At 36.7% G+C, this 19,943-nt stretch overlaps 1 protein-coding gene across 1 annotated transcript in view; it reads right to left on the bottom strand.

The window, feature by feature from the left end:
* The window catches only part of BBS9 (Bardet-Biedl syndrome 9), a 448,956-nt gene that overhangs the window by 272,586 nt on the left and 156,427 nt on the right, over positions 1 to 19,943 (bottom strand). Inside the window, exon 10 of the mRNA XM_082846142.1 lies at positions 4,107 to 4,288. Coding sequence (XP_082702268.1) covers positions 4,107 to 4,288 — 182 coding nt within the window. The remainder of the gene's footprint in view (positions 1 to 4,106; positions 4,289 to 19,943) is intronic.

The raw sequence follows: 19,943 nt of genomic DNA, 5'->3' as shown, positions 1-19,943 counted from the left end.
AGTAATTATTAAAAACAAAGCAGCCTAAATCTAAATTATATTTCTATTAATAGAGAAATAGTTAACTAAATTATGGTATATCAATACTGTGCAATGGTCCAAAACCCAAAACTCTAAATAAGAGTGCTGGTCCATCTTTATATACTGACATGAAAAGAAATCCTAGATATGTTATTGATTTAAAAAAAGCAAGATGTAGTACAATGTCTCTAATACACATGTATTTGTGTAAAAACAATTATATAAACAGGAAAATTTTCTCAAAGAATACACAAAAACTTTTAATAAAGGTTACCTTTAAATAATCTAGTGGAACTAAGACCTGGGGTTTATGCTTTCAGTACTGTCTGAATTATTTTGACCATATTCATTTTCTCTTTATAATTGAAAATTTCACAATTTAAAAAATGTTTATAGTGTATAATGAGGTATTAAGAACAAGTTATAGAGATCCTAAATAAATAAGAAACATAAATAATGCACATACATATGTGTATATATATACATATATATATATGGCAGATTATTGGCTGTCCCCCTAACATCCATTCTTCTCTCCTCCTTCTTTGTGGCAGAACACTAATTCTGTTGAGGCATTCACCTCATTTCAAAGTTATTGAATTGGTCAAATCCCATCATGATGATTTCTCCCCTGACCTTTTGTTGTTTTAGTCGTGATCATGGAGCCTAATCCTAGCAGATGTGAGGTGAGGAAAGGTGGGAGTCGGCATGCCGGTACATGCTTCTGGGAAAGCTAGTCCTCCCTAATAAATGGGGACACTTGGGAGAAATATCTCTCTTCTTCCCTGGAAATCATACTTGCACATAATGCCTGGAACTGCTAAAATCACCCTGTGACCCTGAGGTCACATCTGAGAGGAAACATCCCCCCACACTGAGGATGGCTGACTGAAAATATAGAAAGCACCTGGATGATGTCACATGAATCAGCTGTCTCACAAAGAGAAGAACCACCTACAATTGCCACCAGGCATTCCCACCAATATTACACTGTTTGGAATAAGAATTTCCACAACTTAGTGAGAGTACAAAAGGCTGCTTGTTGCCCACCCAGTAAAGATTCTTCAGTTCTTCTTTACTAAAAAAGAGTCCAATTTTATCCTAAGTAACAAAGTGCTCAACCAAAATGCTAAATTTCCCAGGCTCTTTTGCAGCTTGGAGTGGCCAGTCAGATGTAAGTGGAAGCTGTTCAGGATGTGGCTTCCAGGAAAGATCGTTAAGTGGGCTGACTCAGCTGCAGATGTGAGGGCAGGAGTTCCAGAAGCCATCCTAGACCAACAGAAGACCCTGGGTGAGAAGGAATCAGAGTCCCTGATGACTTTGGAACTGCCAAATCAACCCTGGACTGCCCATTACTGGACTTCTTTTCCATGAGAAAGAAATAAACCTGTACCTTATTTAAGCCACCCTATTTAGGCATTCTGTTATATGCAGCCAGACATAAACCCGAATAGCACATCTTCCAACAAGGTTACCAAGTACAAATGTTTCTACTACTCAATGGTAGAAGCAACCTAGTTATCCTAGACATATTTCAAATGGGTGAAGACTTTCATTTATACGCCCATGTCTTACTGCTCTCTTTCCCTTCCTGAAGACACAAGTATGCTGTGTGGGAGTCTATCTCAGTATTGTACCCTTTCCTTCATATCCATCCCAAGTAAAGAACATATCAACTGTCTAAATCAATCATAAGGAAACTCTGTTTTTGAAAGTGCCTACTGATAGATGTTGTTGACTACTAGTAACAGAAATGCAAGGCAGGATTCTCACTAATGAGTTGAGTATGAAAAGCTTCAAAATCCATAAGCCATACAGAAATTATTACTATAATTTCATGCTTACAACATACATCCCTCATATAACTTACACACATAAAATCAGCTTCAAAAATACTTTTATTACAGTAGATAATATATACCATGTGTAAAACAAAATATAGTCTTTAAATTGGCTTTACATTTTGCTGCAATTCTTGCTTTGAAGAAATAAAACAAGCTTTAAAGTGCTGAACATAACCCACAAGACTGTGAACTTCTTTTTTGCAAGTTAAAGTCACTGTATTAAAATAGGTGGCATTTAAATGAATAATGAGGTCATCAAAAAGTTCAGAGTTTTAACTTCTCATAATCTTCTGTAATGAAATGATTTGGTGCTTTTATATAATTACAGGTTTTGGGGTTTTTTTTTTGCGGTACGTGGGCCTCTCACTGCTGCGGCCTCTCCCGTTGCGGAGAACAGGCTCCGGACGCGCAGGCTCAGCGGCCATGGCTCACGGGCCTAGCTGCTCCGCGGCATGTGGGATCTTCCCGGCCCAGGGCACAAACCTGTGTCCCCTGCATCAGCAGGCAGACTGTCAACCACTGCGCCACCAGGGAAGCCCGATTACAGGCATTTTAATGAACAAATATACCACAATTTTATAAGTATAGAGAATACTAAATTTTTTCCATATCTAGAAATAAAATATGTTAAAAGTCTCTCTTTTTTAAGAGTCTCGGTTTCTTTTGTTCGAATAAAACCAAATGATGGTGGCAAAGAAGGGGCAGAGAACTTCAAATATTAACTTTGAGGTTATGTAAATAATAAACTTTGCACTCGTCTGTGGGTACATCCCTAGCTTAATTAGCACTTATTTTAAGATACACAGAAGAATCAGGGTAATGACAAGTAAAACAGCCTAACCCTTCTCACCCAAGGGCATCACTATGGCCACCAAAAAATAACTTTTAGCTGTAAGGGATTTACCTGAGAAATGTTTTACATAATCAAGTGTTAATCAAAATATCGTTAGCACATTGTTTATGGAAAGGCCAAAATCTCAAGACACAAAATTTGTAGTGAAAAGCCACATTAAACTTATTTAACCAACTCTGGAAATTTCATGTTTCATATGTATGCCACTCTTCTCCAATTACATTTTTAAGTGACAAAATGAGACTTCTATTCCATTAATCCCAAAACACTAGTACCAAAAATGGAAAAAAATATGCAATATGACACATCCAGTTTTAACTATTCTCTATTTGACATGAGGGTCCTGACGACAAACGGGTTTTTAAATAATTGGAGGTACTTAAAAGACCTAAGTTTCACTTGTTTATTTTCAAAACTTTCTAAGAGAATGTGTAAAACCAAAGCATAATAATTTTATTTTATTATTAATATTTTTAATATATTATCTAAATTCCTCTGAATGTCTCTTGGTAATATGGGCTCAAAAATACATAAATCTAGGAAAGTGACTGGACCAGGATTAAGATTGGCTCTGTTGTTTTGGTTGGCTTTTGATGCTCTGCTTCTTTTATTATTCCTGCTTGTTTTAACATTTCTTTTAAGTGAAAATAGTCCATATTTTTTCTCATTAAAAAAATACTTTTACCTGACCCTGAGAAGGGAACTTAAAGTAATGCTTTTCACATGTCCAACTCAAACTGCAGGATTGCTGTTTTGTTTCTCCTTTTAATTTACAGTAAAATTATACCCCTGTGAATCCCAAAGTAAGCTAATATTGAGTTATACAAAACTCAAGAACTGAAAATATCATCAGCCTCTGAGTCATTAGAAATCAGCATACCACAGGCTACACTCCATTTGGATCGCTAATTAACTACAAACATAAATTATATCACTAGGCTGCAAATGACAACATTTTTAGTAACAAAGTAGTAATTCACATACTGCTTTGGTTTCTTTTAAAATAAGCAACTAAAAATTTTTAAGGGATATTAGAAGTTAATAAATGGTCACTCTAAACCTTAATGTAATTCTAAAGGTCTAAAACCACTATCCAAAGAAATACATGTTCCTTTCTTAGAGTTTAAAGAAAAAAACTCAGCACTGTCCCTGAAACACACTAACAAAAGTATTACCTTAAATAGGACATATTTTTCAGAAGCTATAAAATACAAATTAAGCACAAAGACTAGTGTGTTGAAGAGCAATGCTGTTTTTACAAAAATGAGTTTAATTAAGCCTGGGGGAGAAAATCAACTAATATGTACAAAACATTATCCATATACAAAATAATATAAATTTTACAATGAATACTAAAATCAAATAATAAAAAGCTGCAAATGAAATACCTTGTGATTTGTTAACATCTTTGATGATTTTCTGAAGTTCTTTCAATTCTATATCAAGTTCATCATAGTTTAGTTCTCTAGATTCAACTTTTGGAGCTTGGAACAAAGAAGGGTCTGTCCCCAGGTATGAACACTGCAAGTGACCATCATCACTCAGAGTGACTATCACTCCCTTTAAATCACTACAAAAAGGAAGAGAAAATGAGACATAATTAAAATTTTTGGTGGATTTAGATTTAATCTAGACCAACTAGATTTTCATTCGATTCAGCTTCAACATACCATTAAGAAAATGACTATATAACGTATCTATTTCTAAAGTTTTACATCAAGGACTCAATTTAAATGTTTCAAACATGATTTATATTTACAGAAATATAACAATTATTATTAAAGCTTCCACTTTTGGGGACATAACTATGTGGCAACTCATGCTCTAAGAGCTTTTCAAGGTCTTACTTGTATCATTCAATCCTCACTGCACCTCCCACGTGGCAGATTCATAATAAGCAGTGAACAACACGTAGGAGCTACAATGGATCAAGAGCTAGGCTCCTGGCTGGCTGAAGACTAGGGCTGAGGCACAGGAGGGAAGATGGGACAATCCAGGGGAATGGGAAGGTTAGTGGAGGAAGCCCTATGAGGCCTTGAAGAGAAATGTGCCCACTGCTCTTTTCCTTTTCCTTCTCTCTACCCTTGGGACATGCTTCCCCTCCCTCCCCAGGTCCACTCACCATGGCTTCCTTCACACGCACTCCTATTCAAGTAGCTCTCTGGTCTGTTCTCTCTTTCCCTTCACTCTTAGATAGAAGTATCCCATTTTCTCATTTAGTAGCTCTTTCTCCATCACTCTTCTCATCCTGATTATCTCTTTTCCTCCCCATCCTTTCACTCTTCCTTCCCTCTTAGGCTCCCTCATCTCTGTTATTCTCTAGAAATAGCCATAATATATAAATTATAGATAACCTTAGCATAAATGCTTAAAAATAAAAGTTGTACATTTCCCTGAACTTGCTATAAAAAGTAGTTGAGATGAACACTATTGGCTTCCTCCCTACCTTGCCCAGAGGGAAAAAAATTCAATATTGCCATAAGTCATTTTGAACTGATATAAAATGAATTTGTTTTAGATTTGTTTGTTGTGTTTTCTATTGGTCTGTGATTTAAAAAAAAAAAAAAAAAAACAAGTTTTCCAACACTTTTCTAAAGGTTAAATATTAGTCAAAAACAACAGAAAACTTGAGAGAGAAAAGAACTTGAAAAGAAGTGTTGCTACTTATCTGAAGAAAAGGAGTTAAGGTATATGAGTCTAGGACTCATTCACAACAAGTAAGAATTTTTAAAACTCCCCAACTTTGGGTCATGGCAAGTGGTCAGCTCATTAATCTAAAAGCTCAACTTGATTGACAGTAAATACTACCATTGCTCAATCCTTCCCATAAGGTGGCCACCAGCAACCACTTCGCCACCTGCCTTCAACACAATATTCCTGTACATACTTTCTCCAGGATATATACATAATTCTGTAATGTGACTTCAGAAAAATAAAAAATAGATTGTTATCACTGATTTGATAGCTAAACAACTAGCTAAAAACTAAAAAGGGGACTTGGGTTCTAGCTCTGACTCTGCACTATGTAGCTGAGTCAACTTGGAGAAGTCTTCCTAAATGCTTTATGTCTAAAACGAGAGGGTGAAACAAGATGATCCTCAAAGGTCTTTAAGTTTAACAAACTGGTTCCGTCAAAATAGCTCAGAAAATAAATACTCCCAAATAAAATTATTTTCCTAAAATAAAATGTTTTCACCCCTGTAGTATCTCTGGGCCTGACCCTTTCCTTGCAGGCAACTGAAGCCACTTAGTGGCCATGGAAATCCCAACTTCCAGCTCTGACAAGCCCATTTCAAGAGGGCAAACCTCTGTCCCTATTGAGTTCGTTGTGACTGTAGTCTGTTCCCCATTCCACCCAGACCTACTAAAGTCTGAGAACACAGTAAGTCCTAAGGAAACGCTAGGAAACTAAAAGGCAGAGCTTCTCAGACAATGTGGTGATCATCAGTCCTTTGAATCTAAAAGTGTATTTCCATTTTATCTTCCCCCTTTGAGTGATCCATTATAAAGGAAACCTACCATGAGGCATTACAAATATACCTCACTATCCAAATTTATTTGGTCTTTGAACTGTATAGCTTATTACGGAATCAGTTTCATCCCACTGTTTTAGATGGCAAATAGCAACAATTTAGATACAGGGAGAAGGATTGATAAAGGGAGAAGCCAGGGTCTTTACCCACTCAAAGAGCTTAACAAGCATCACCAGAATGTCTTAACACTAAATTCCAAAACTTAAGCAAGTTACTTTTTTCTTATCAATGGTATTAGAGCCATTACCTACAATTTAGATCAAATAACAGAAATTTAGAATAGCTGAATTCATTTAACATTGCATGTTTTATTCCACAGGAACACTAACACAAGCTCTAAAAATTTTAGAATAAACCAGTGAAATTTCTGTCTAAAACATCTATGATGGAAAAAGTACTTTGACACAGGTCTATACCACTACTTAATATATAAGTAATGTCATCACTCGGTATCTTAAATGCAAAGGAAAATAGTTAAATATATATATATAAATATATATATCGTTCCTAAAGTTAAGCCCAACTTAAGTATAAAGTCCAATTTAAGTATAAAAGAAGAACACAATCAAGATTTTTTTAATCTTTCTACTTAAAGAACATTTTTAAAACAATATTGCCCATGTGAGTTAACGTGTAAAATTTTCTGAGTGATAGAATTTTATGTTAGGAGAAGACATCAAGTAAATCAAGTATTGTGTGCCTTATTACTTACATCCTTAGAGTAAACACTTTCAAAATGAAGGTCTCTAGATTACTCTGGTCCTTGAAATACATCAGCTAAACCAAGGAACTAGAATAATGTATTTTATGAGGACTCAAGGTCAAAGATGTTATATTGCTAGGACACACAATAATTTTGTGATTTTAGCAATGGGGCATGAAATTAAACAATAGAGTTAGCTCAAGAATCTGAGGGTAATTGTTTCTTCACTCAGTAAACAGATCCTGGCCTTAACAACACATTCAAACAAAATTCCAGATGGATTTTAAAAGTTAAATTAAAAAATATGAAACTACAAAAATATTTATCTGCCCTTGGGATGGAAAGAACTTTTGCTGCAATAAAGCAATAGAGGACAAAGCAAAGGATCTCTAAGTTAAACCACAAAAAAATTTTAAACTTGTTCTATGCTTTAAAAATACATTACAGTAAAAAGAACAAACTGGGAAAACCTTGGCAACCAACATAAATATATGATTTAAGTTGAATCATATGAAGTTGTGGATATTCAACTGTTTTTGACCTATAAAAACAATTTTGTAGTTTCCTCTACTATGTAAAGAACTCTTACAAGTCAATGAAAATGAGTATATCCCAAAAGAAAAAGGTCAAAGAAAATGTACAATTCACTTGAATCAGCAACTTAAAGGTTAAATAATCTATGGAATTAAAACTTTTATGTAGTTCTCTTTTTCTGACAAGGCCAATCTATAAAATGAGTAACTTGAAAGTATTTGAAATATAGCTCAAAAGATAAAAAATGAACAGTTTCTTTTGCTAATACAATCAAACAAATGAATAATAGCTTTAAAAACAAATGAACATGCACTGAATCTAACGGTTCTTGTCCAGCTGCACTTTATGCAAAATAAAAATATTTTAAATTATCAAATCATCAAAGTCTGGTTTTTATTATGATATACAGATATCAAAGAAATCTTAAAAACTTAAATTTTGGATTCTTTCATGCCTTTACCAAAATAATACTGAAACAGAAAACAAAAAGTAGGAAGGTGCATGATTTTCATCTAGTCTCTTTTTTATTTACTATCTGCCTCTCATTTCTCTACTATATTTAATTTGCTCATCATTCATTCACTCATTCATTCATTCATCAAATATTTTCAAACATCTGTTATATGCAGGATGCCATCTGAAGTGCTATAGAGCATACACAGATAAAATCAGAAATTAGCTGAAAAAGATTGCAACCCTGTAAAAGAATAAGACATGCACCTCGATAAGTATGCATGGGGTGGAAAACATAAGAGCTATAAGACAAGTATAAAGTACTTTAGTGTTCAGAAGTAGGAATGTCATTTCTAGCCAAGGGGATCAGGGAAATTTTGATGGAGGAAATAAAAGCTTAAACTGGACACTGAAATTCAGTCTATTCTTCAGATTATTTCTGAAATCTGAATTAACTCACATGTGAATTGTAAGCAAGGAAATGATGTCAATAGAACTTTGAAGTTGGTTCATACTCTTTTACCCATCACCTGAACGTTTTGAACCTCCAAGTAGTAGCAGAAAAATATAGTACATGGCTATATACAAAGCACCATTATTCCACTGTTCTTTTTGGCTCAGTTTGCAAATATGTCCTGGATTGAAAGTGCTTCTTACATGGTTCTCATGTTCAGTTTGTCTTTTTTCCTCAACGCTTCCTTCATGCTACCATCATCTTTCTATTTAAAAGTAAAGTCCTATTTTAATATGACTGTTACTTGGGTTTGGCTTGTTTGTTTGGTTGATTAGTTTCTGGGTTGGTTGGTTCACTTTGCTTTGCTTTGCTTTTTTGGTGCTCCAATCACAGTTGTATAAATTTTAAGTGATCTGCCCCACGACAATTTATTTTGCTTGTTCGTTTGTTTTTTACTTGACATATAGTTGATTTACAATGCTGTGCCAATCTCTGCTATATAGCAAAGTGACTCAGTTTTACACGTACAGACATTCTTTTTTTTAATATTCTTTTCCATATGGTTTATCCCAGAAGATTGGATATAGTTCCCTGTGCTATACCATAGGACCTTGTTGTTTATACATTCTAAATGTGGCAATTTATTTTTAAAGACTTCTTACTGTTAACTTGTAATTTATTACATTAAAACATAAATATCTGTAGTATTTGAGCCTTTGGGATTTGGAGAACAGGTGTGAAGAACATTCAGCATGGAGAACATGAGAGAAGAAGAGGGAGAAAAGTTTAGACTATGTATGAGAAAGAACAAGCAACCTGGATACAACATTCATTGAATAAAAAAAAAAAAGAGGAAAGAGACTTGGGAATAAAGCCATCTAAGTATCTTAAGCTTTAATCTATGTAATTGTGGAACCAGTAAAGACTTTTGAGCTAGTGAGTGACATGAACAAAATATGCTTTAAAAAGATGTACCCTAAAAGACTCAATATAGTTTAAAATGTTGATTCTCACCAAAATGATTCATAATGTAACACAATCCAAATGAAAATCCCAGAAAGCTTTTTTTTGTAGAAACTAACAAGCTGATTTCCACATTTCTATGGAAGTGCCAAAAAAAATACCTAGAATGGCAAAACAATCTTGAAAAAAAGAATAGAGATGGAGGGCTTTCATAAACTGACTTCAAGACACACTATAAATCTATAGTAATTGAGGAAAAGGACTTGTGTCCTCTGCATATAAAGAACTACTATAACAAATGACCAAGACACACACACACACACACACACACACACACACACACACACGCATACAAAATTCAACTGGGCAAGACTTGCATAGATATTTCACAGAGTAAAGTATAAAAACTGTCAACAAGCTAAGAAAAAATGCTCAATATTATTAGTCATTAGGGAAATGCAAATTAAAATCACAATTCGCTACCACCACACATACATCAGAATGTCTAAATTTAAAAGACTGACTGCATTAAATGCTGGAGAGGATGTGGAGCAACCAAAACTCTTATATATCACTGGTGGGAGTGTAAAATGGTTTAACCAATGTGCAAAAAAGTTTGGCAGTTTCTCATTAGACTAAACATATACCAACCCTCTAACCCAGCAATTTTACTCCTAGTTAGTTATCTAAAATAAATGAAAACATATGTCCACAAAAAGGCTCATATATAAAATGAGATAAACAAGTTATGATACATTCATTGAATGGAACATTACTCAGCAGCAAAAAATAAACCAACACTGGTACATGCAACAACAAAAAATGAATGTTGAAAAATATTATACAGAAAAAAATGACAGACATAAAAAGTACATACTGTGTGATATCATTTATATGAAGTTCTAGAACAGGCAACACAAATCTATTATGAAAAAAATATGAACAGTTGTTACTTGGAAGCAGGGGAGAAGGGGATTATTAACTGGAAAGGGACACAGGGAAAATTTCTGTGATGGAAACGTTCTATAACTTGAGAGAACTATGGGTTACACAGGTGTATATCCGTTTGTCAAAACTGTACAGTTAAGGTTTGTGATTCCCAATGTATATAAATTTTACCTTTAAAAAAGGAATTAAAAAATAGGGTAGGCAGAGGGGTAGAAAAAGCCAGCATGCCAGAACACTGATAAGTGCTGAAGCTGAGCACTGGCTACAAGGGAGTTCATGATGCCATCCACTTACTTTGTATATATTTAAACTTTTCCATGATACAAAAATTGGGAGTTCATAAAGAAGCAAATAAAGTGTATACGTACTACACAAATACATATAAAGTGATACCATCAACACAAAATACTTTTAGTGATAACGTATAAAATCTACCTTGACATGAGCTGGGACCTGCCTCACATTTTAGCACCCATTCCCACCCTTATTCACACATGTATAAACAGACACACAGAACTTTTAAGTGTGTGTGTGTGTATGTGTGTGTGTGTGTGTGTGTGTGTGTGAAATAGAGAGAGATGATTTATGTGAATACTTGGTATTTTTAAGTACTTTGTTGACATATAGCTACTTAAATGAAGCAACAATTCCACAGCAACTGATTCACTGGAAAAAAACAACTAACAAGCCAATGTGTGGGCCCATCAATGTTACCCTTTCCCCCCCCAAATAATTAAAGGCATCATTATTTTTTGATGCTAACACTGACTCCTCTTTTAAAAAGTATCTCTTCCACAGAGATACTACTTACTTACTACCTTCAAATAAAATAGACCACTTTACTATACCCACTAAATAATACTTATATAATAGCACCTACAAAATGTTATAGCATTTCTTTAAATTTTTGCATGTTAGTCACCTTTAACCAGGCTGTTAATTCCCTCAGGGCAGGAATTATGTGACACTGAATTTGTGTCCCTCAATGCCAGACACAATGACTTCATCTATATAAAATTTTCCAAAAGAATTCAAAATTCACCTCTAATACTAAGTCATAAGCAAATACAAAAATGCCACAACATTCCATATACCAATCAATAATTATAGACTAACAAGTAAATCTAGAAGACCTCTGTAATTGTCCATAATACTTTAAATGGAACCCTTTAGATCAACATAGGATAAACCCAACTTTATTTACAGTTATCTAATGTCCCTTCCTTATTCCTTCTAATCATCAAATAATAAGACAATGCCAAAAGGAGTGGGAAGATAAGAATATGCAGGTGGTAGCTCTAACATGGCACTGAGCCTTGAACGTATGAATGCCAAGAAAGCTAGTATGCAAATATAGTCTCTCCCAAGGAAAATAAGAACATTTTCTAAAGTAAAAGTTCAAAGCAATGACTCTTTCCATAAATAAAACTAGATGTTGGAGTCCTTCCCTGATGCATGAAAGAAGACATGATTTGGTGCCATAATTTTCTAGTGTATTAATTTTCTAGTGTATTAAGCCCTTGCCGGAATTAAGTCAGGCATTAAGGAAACCACCTGTGTATTTTTAGCTCTTATGTGTTGAGGAGCTACTTTTGCAATTTTTAAAAATAATTAGGCCTTGTTTGCCCTTCTCTGTATGACCATCTCGCAGGTAAAGCTTCATATCAATACCTTTTGACATACATAGTTCGTACTGAATACAAAATCTGGGAGCCAGGAAGAATCAAGCGTAGAATCTAAGTTTCCTGATGCACAGTGAAGTATATTTTTGCCCACCATTCCATGTTGACTTCCCAAGAATGGAAAATTTAAAACAATTTTTAAGGTGTAATTTGAGGTTTGTGTAAATGGTTCTTAGTTATTATTGCTATCCACAATTAGCCTCAATAATCAAGAGCTGGATTATTTAATACGAGAGACATGGTAATTAGAATGCCCAAGAAAAGGACAAGTAAAATGGGGGAGCCAAGGCCAGAGTACAAACATATCATAGTAAAAATAGCTCTGCCAAAAGAAGTTGTTACAGCTAATTGCAGAAATTACAGAGGCTGTAGTTGGGTAGACTGAACAAAATACTGTTTGTAGTAAAGAAACTTCTAAGCATCAAAAACTCAGACATGAGCTTGCTCTTTCAAACCTCTCTTATTAGACTTACTAGAAAGTCACACAAGACTGCTAAATCTGGCTAATTATGTTCACAAGACTGAACAGGTAAATTGCTAACCAGAAAAAAAAAGAAAAGATATAACTTCTAGAAGTGCCTATTTTGTACTGGGGAAGCAAAATACATTTATAAGGACTTAACTCTAACCTCTTTCATTATTGAAAATTATGTGTTTATTTAGAACTTACTGTATCCAGGCATCATTCTAGATGTTATAGATAGATAGGCAGGTTACACTGGTCATTTTCCTCAAAGAACTTAAAGGACAGTGGCCATTACAGATATGTAAATCAAACAAGAATGTATGAGATGTATGAAGCATGCTCTGATGAATGATGGATGTAAGCAAGGGAACCAATAAAAACAAAGTGAAAGAATATCAAAATCAGACAGTGAGCAGAGAGAATGCTTTCTAGAGGAGATAACACAAGCAGGAATTGGATAAGAGAAGGAGCAGGGTATTCCAGCAAAGCATTTTCCTTAAAGGGGACACACACACACACACACACACACACACACACCCTGCATAGCATACACAGCGTTCAGGAGGTGTTTTACCAAAGCCAGAACCAAATAGATATTCAACAAATATCTATGTGAGTATCAAAGATGTGTCAGAGATCGTTCTCAAATTGAGTACCAGTGAAGAAACAACACAAAAATCTCTGTCCTCCAGGAGCTCACATTCTGGTAAGGAGAGGAAAAACAATGAACAAAAGAAATAAATATATAGTAAGTTCAAAGGTAACAGGCGCTATGAAGAAAAAGTAAGCAGGTAAAGTAAGCCTCAAATTGGACCTAAAAAGACAGACATGAGTTGCATAGGCTGGGGAGGGCATTCCAGAACAGTGGAACAGCATTAAGTATCAAGATACACCTGTTTCCATCAGCCAGAAAGTCTATTTCTCCCCAAGGGGATTCATATGGAAAAGTGGGGGTGATAAAAATTAAAGATGATAAAAATACAAAGGCTTTGAATGCCCTGCAAAGAATTGTAGACCTTACACCACAAGCAATAGGAAACCACTGAAAGATCCCAATGGAGGAGAAACAATAAATTTTCTCAGTACTCCTCAATTTCATGTAGTATTTGACAGAAATGATCATGTCCCTCCCATTCACTCATTCCATAGGCACTCACTGTGCGGCTACATGATACTGTGTTAAAAACAATACTTTTAAATTAATACTATATTACATGTCATAAAAGGTTACAGAGGTGTGATTCATCTCTGGTCACTAAGGAAGATAGGTGCTTATATTCCATTCTAGATAACACAAGACCCTATGTGCTAAGTAATATAATGAATGAACAAAGTTCAATAGTAACATAGAAAAGGACACTATAAAATGTTAATATTATGAAACCAAGAAAGGCTTCATGGAGAATTTGAAAAACAAATAGGATGTAAACAAAAGGAGATGGACAGAAAAAAGGTATTTCAGGTGGAGAATTTTAGAGAAACACAATCATATGTCATCTCAAGTGCAGTATGGCAAGAAATCATAAGAGCTTTTCTGCATCAGAGTTAATTCACAAAAAATTCAAATCTTTCTGGGCCACATTACTTTTCTTCCAAAATTAAAATAGCTTTTATCATAATATACCCTGTGGGGAAAAGTGTATTTCTTACTATTTAGATTAACATTATTTTTTTTGTTGTTTTGTTTTTCTGGGTTTTGGGGGGGTTTTTTTTAGATTAACATTCTATTGAAGAATGTCAGTGGGAAAAAATATTTAAGCAATTAAAATGTTAACATCAATACACAGATATTTTTAGGAGAAAAATCAAGGCAGCTTTCAAACACATCATGCAGTAAACAAGGCAGGTAAGTGAAAAGTGTCTGTAACTACAAATGGGCCAGACTATGACAGATCTTGAAGGCTGTGAGCACTCTCTTTTAAGTAAGGCAATAACAGAATTAGACAACGTTTTAGAAATGGGACCTTTTTTAAATGCAAGTCTAATCACACCATTCCCTGGATCAGAAACCTCCAGTGATTTCCCATTTAAAAATCAAAATCCTGGGACTTCCCTGGTGGTCCAACGGTTAAAACTCTGTGCTCCCAATGCAGGGGGCCCGGGTTTGTTCTCTGGTCAGGGAACTAGATCCCACATGCTGCAACGAAGATCTCGCATGTGGCAAGGAAGATCCGCGTGCCACAACTAAGATTGGGCGCAGCCAAATAAATATTAAAAGTAAAATAAAATAAAAATCCTTTAAATTAAGCTATGACCCCTGCTTATTTGACCTGTAGTCACTTCCCTCCCCCCCATGCTTCCCAGCCCTCCATTCCCTATCCTTCTACTGACTTCCCTCTTCCACTTCGTTGGAATTGTCATTCTCCATTCCCCTTTAGTATCTGGTATGCTCTTCCTCCCCTCCCTTTAAAAAGGATCTTTGTTTAGCTCAAGTCTACTCATCCTTCAGATTTCAACTCAGAAAATTTTCCTAGGACCTCACATTCTAGGTGAGGTCCCTTGTTTACATGCTCCCAAAGAACAAGGTACTACTATTCCTTCAGGATTTTTCACTAGTGAAATAATATCTTTATCTGTGTAATTATGTATTTAATATCAGTCTTCCTCACTACAAATTCCCTAAATTCAGTGACTATGATTGCTTTGCTCATAAACATATCTCCAGAACCTAGCACAGTACCTGGCACAGAGAGGGAGGCTAAATAAACACTCACTGAATTAATTAAATGAAGAAAGCAAAATAATTCTTTGTTGTGGGGGAATGCATTCTAGGATGCATCCATGCATTCTACGATGTTTACCACCATCCCTGCCCTGAACCCACTAAATACCAATAAAAACTCTCTCTCCTCTTTGTGTTATGACAACCAAAAATGTCTCCAGGCATTGCCAAATGTCCCCTGCGTAGCAAAATCTCTCCCAGATGAGAACCACTGAGCTAGGAGATAATATATCCTGGTTTGCAAAGGTCAGTCCCAGTTTATGCCTGTTGTTCTGGTACATTTATTAACACCACCCCCTTTCACTCTCAGAAGTATCCCAGTTAATAAATTATATTGTCATCCTACCTGGATGTATCTATATGGGTTCTCTTGCCCAGACCAAGTGAACTATTATGTACATAATGACCATGGTATTTCTTCTAACCTAGCAGAAATTATAGCATTATTTCCAAGAACTATGGTTTAAAACAAACAAACAAACAAAAACTACCTTTGTATTAGGCTTTGAAATTAATGGAAATAGTACAATGATAGTGGACAGAAGAAACACAGCAAAGATACAAAGAATAATAAATAGTACATGATGATCAATTAAATGTGGGAAAAAGAAGTCAAAGAAAATCCCTAAGGTTGAACCTGAGAGAGCTGGATATAAAGACATCTATCAAGATTAGATATACAATAGAAGGTGGGTTGTATTTTGTGGAGTGAATGGGGAGAAGATGAAGATAGTAAGCTTGAATTTTGAAGCACCCCCCCAATACTCAGGTGATACCCACCAGACATGTGGAAGCACAGGACTTGCAGGGACACAGAGCTTTGTTGGGATGTGCTCCACTCCTTTGGCTCCAGTGCCATTGGATTTCTCCCACTTATCTACTCCTTGTTTTCTTCAAGGGCTCTTCTTCCTGCTTCCTAATTTTGAGAATCCCTAAATACTACTCAAACTTCTCCGCTTCCCACTCTGTTAACTCTGAGAATTCATTCTATTAGCTATTACCTCTGTGATAACAATTGCCAGTCTCACTCACAGCCTGTAATCTCAAATATCATGTGACCAGATCACCTGAGTACTTCCACTTGGATTATATTAACTTTCATGTGTATGAGTCTTTTCAGTTTAAAAACAACTTTCACAGCGGGTGGGGGGGACCTTCAAGATGGCGGAGGAGTAAGACATGGAGATCATCTTCCTCCCCACAAATACATCAAAAATATATCTACATGTGGAACAGCTCCTACAGAACACCTACTGAACGCTGGCAGAAGACCTCAGACTTCCCAAAAGGCAAGAACTCCTCACAAGAACTCCTCACACATACCTGGGTAGGTCAAAAGAAAAAAGGAAAAACAGAGACAAAAGAATAGGGACTGGACCTGTACCTCTGGGAGGGAGCTGTGAAGGAGGAAAACTTTCCACACACTAGGAAGCCCCTCCACTGCAGGAGGTGGGGGGTGGGCAGGGGGGAAGCTTTGGAGCCAGGGAGGAGACCGCAGCAACAGGGGTGCAGAGGGTAAAGTGGAGACATTCCCGCACAGAGGATCAGTGCCGACCAGCACTCACCAGCCGGAGAGGATTGTCTGCTTACCAACCGGGGCGGGCATAGGCTGAGAGCTGAAGCTCGGGCTTCAGAAGTCAGATCCCAGGGAGAGGACTGGGGTTGGCTGCTTGAACACAGCCTAAAGGTGGCTAGTGCGCCACAGCTAGCTGGGAGGTAGTCCAGGAAAAAGTCTAGAACTGCCTAAGAGGCAAGAGACCATTGTTTCGTGGTGCGCGAGGAGAGGGGATTCAGAGGACAGCCTAAACAAGCTCCAGAGACGGGCACAAGCTGTGGCTACCAGCGCGGACACCAGAGACGGGCATGAGATGTGAAGGCTGTGGCTGCAGCCACCAAGAATCCTGTGTGCAAGCACAGGTCACTATCCACACCTCCCCTCATGGGAGCCTGTGCAGCCCGCCACTGCCAGGGTCCCGTGATCCAGGGACAACTTCCCCAGGAGAACACACAGCGCACCTCAGGCTGTTGAAGTGTCACGCCAGCCTCTGCCACCACAGGCTCGCCCCATATTCCAAATATAACTACCATACCCCTCCCTGCCCCAGGCCTGAGTGAGCCAGAGCCCCCTAATCAGAGGCTCCTTTAACCCTGTCTTGTCTGAGCGGGGAACAGACGCCCTCAGGTGACCTACACACAGAGGCGGGGCCAAATCCAAAGCTGAACCCCAGGAGCTGTGCGAATAAAGAAGACAAAGGGAAACCTCTCCCAGCAGCCTCAGAAGCAGTGGATTAAATCTTCACAGTCAACTTGATGTACACTGCATCTGTGGAATACCTGAATAGACAATGAATCATCCCAAATTGAGGAGGTGGACTTTGGGAGCAACTGTAGACTTGGGGTTTGCTTTCTGCAAGTAATTTGTTTCGAGTTTTATGTTTATTTTAGTTTAGTATTTAGAGCTTAATCATTGGTAGATTTCTTTATTGATCTGGTTCCTATCTTCCTTTTTTATATATATATATATATATGTTTTTTCCTTTTTCTCTTTTTGTGAGCGTGTATGTGTATGCTTCTTTGTGTGATTTTGTCTGTATAACTTTGATTTTAGCATTTGTCCTACAGTTTTGCCTGTCCGTTTTTTGGGGGTTTTCTTTTGTATAGTTTTTAGTGCTTGCTGTCATTGGTGGATTTCTTTTTTGGACTGGTTGCTCTCTTCTTTTTTTCTTTTATTACTTTTATTATTTTTAATAACTTCTTTTATTTTAATAACTTTTTTCTTTCTTTGTTTCTTTCTTTCTTTCTTTTCTCCCTTTTCTTCTGAGCCGAGTGGCTGACAAGGTCTTAGTGCTCTGGCCAGGGGTCAGGCCTGAGCCTCTGAGGTGGGAGAGGCGAGTTCAGGACATTGGTCCACCAGAGACCTCCCAGCCTCACATGATATCAAATGGTGAAAAGTCTCCCAGAGATCTCCATCTCAATGCTAAGACCCAGCTCCACACAACAACCAGCAAGCTCTACTGCAGGACACCCTATGCCAAACAACTAACAAGACAGAAACACAACCCCACCCATTAGCAGAGAGGCTGCCTAAAATCATAATAAGGCCACCAACACCCCAGAACACACCACCAGATGTGGACCTGCCTGCCAGAAAGACAAGATCCAGCCTCATCTACCAGAACACAGGTACCAGTCCCCTCCACCAGGAAGCTTACACAACCCACTGAACCAACCTTAGCCACTGAGGACAGACACCAAAAACAACGGGAACTACAAACCTGCAGCCTGCGAAAAGGAGACCCCAAACACAGTAAGTTAAGCAAAATGAGAAGACAGAAAAACACACAGCAGATGAAGGAGCAAGATAAAAACCCACCAGATCTAAGAAATGAAGAGGAAACATGCAGTCTACATGAAAAAGAATTCTGAGCAATGACAGGAAAGATGATCCAAAATCTGAGAAATAGAATGGAGAAAATACAAGAAACATTTAACAAGGACCTAGAAGAACTAAAGAGCAAACAAACAGTGATGACCAACACAATAAATGAAATTAAAAATTCTCTAGAAGGAATCAATAGCAGAATAACTGAGGCAGAAGAACGGATAAGTGACCTGGAAGATAAAACAGTGGAAATAACTACTGCAGAGCAGAATAGAGAAAAAATAATGAAAAGAATTGAGAACAGTCTCAGAGACCTCTGGGACAACATTAAATGCACCAACATTCGAATTATAGGGGTCCCAGAAGAAGAAGAGAAAAAGAAAGGGACTGAGAAAATATTTGAAGAGATTATAGCTGAAAACTTCCCTAATATAGGAAAGAAAATAGTGAATCAAGTCCAGGAAGCACACAGATTCCCATGTAGGATAAATCCAAGGAGAAACACGCCAAAACACATATTAATCAAACTATCAGAAATTAGATACAAGGAAAAAATATTAATAGCAGCAAGGGAAAAGCAATAAATAACATACAAGGGAATCCCCATAAGGTTAACAGCTGATCTTTAGGCAGAAACTCTGCAAGCCAGAAGGGAGTGGCAGGACATATTTAAAGTAATGAAAGGGAAAAACCTCAAACGAAGATTACTCCACCGAGCAAGGATCTCATTCAGATTCAACAGAGAAATTAAAACCTTTACAGACAAGCAAAAGCTAAGAAAATTCAGCACCACCAAACCAGCTTTACAACAAATGCTAAAGGAACTACTCTAAGCAGGAAACACAAGAGAAGGGAAAGACCTACAATAACAAACCCAAAACAATTAAGAAAAAGGTAATACGAACATACATATCAATAACTACCTTAAATGTGAATGGATTAAAGCTCCAACCAAAAGACACAGACTGGCTAAATGGATACAAAAACAAAACCCATATGTATGCTTATGCTATATACAAGAGACCCACTTCAGACCCAGGGACTCATACAGACTGAAAGTGAGGGGATGGAAAAAGATATTCCATGCAAATGGAAATCAAAAGAAAGCTGGAGGAGCAATTCTCACATCAGACAAAATAGACTTTAAAATAAAGACTATTACAAGAGACAAAGAAGGACAATACATAATTATCAAGTGATCAATCCAAGATGAAGATATAAAGATTCTAAATATTTATGCACCCAACATAGGACCACCTCAATACATAATGCAAATGCTAACAGCTATAAAAGAGGAAATCTACAGTAACAGAATAATAGTAGGTGACTTTAACACCGCACTTTCACCAATGGACAGATCAACCAAAATGAAAATAAATAAGGAA

Source organism: Leucopleurus acutus, assembly GCF_964270905.1.
Source record: "Leucopleurus acutus genome assembly, chromosome: 9".
Lineage (NCBI taxonomy): Eukaryota > Metazoa > Chordata > Mammalia > Artiodactyla > Delphinidae > Leucopleurus > Leucopleurus acutus.
Note: the sequence above shows the minus strand (reverse complement) of the source record. Positions and strands in the feature narration are given on the sequence as shown.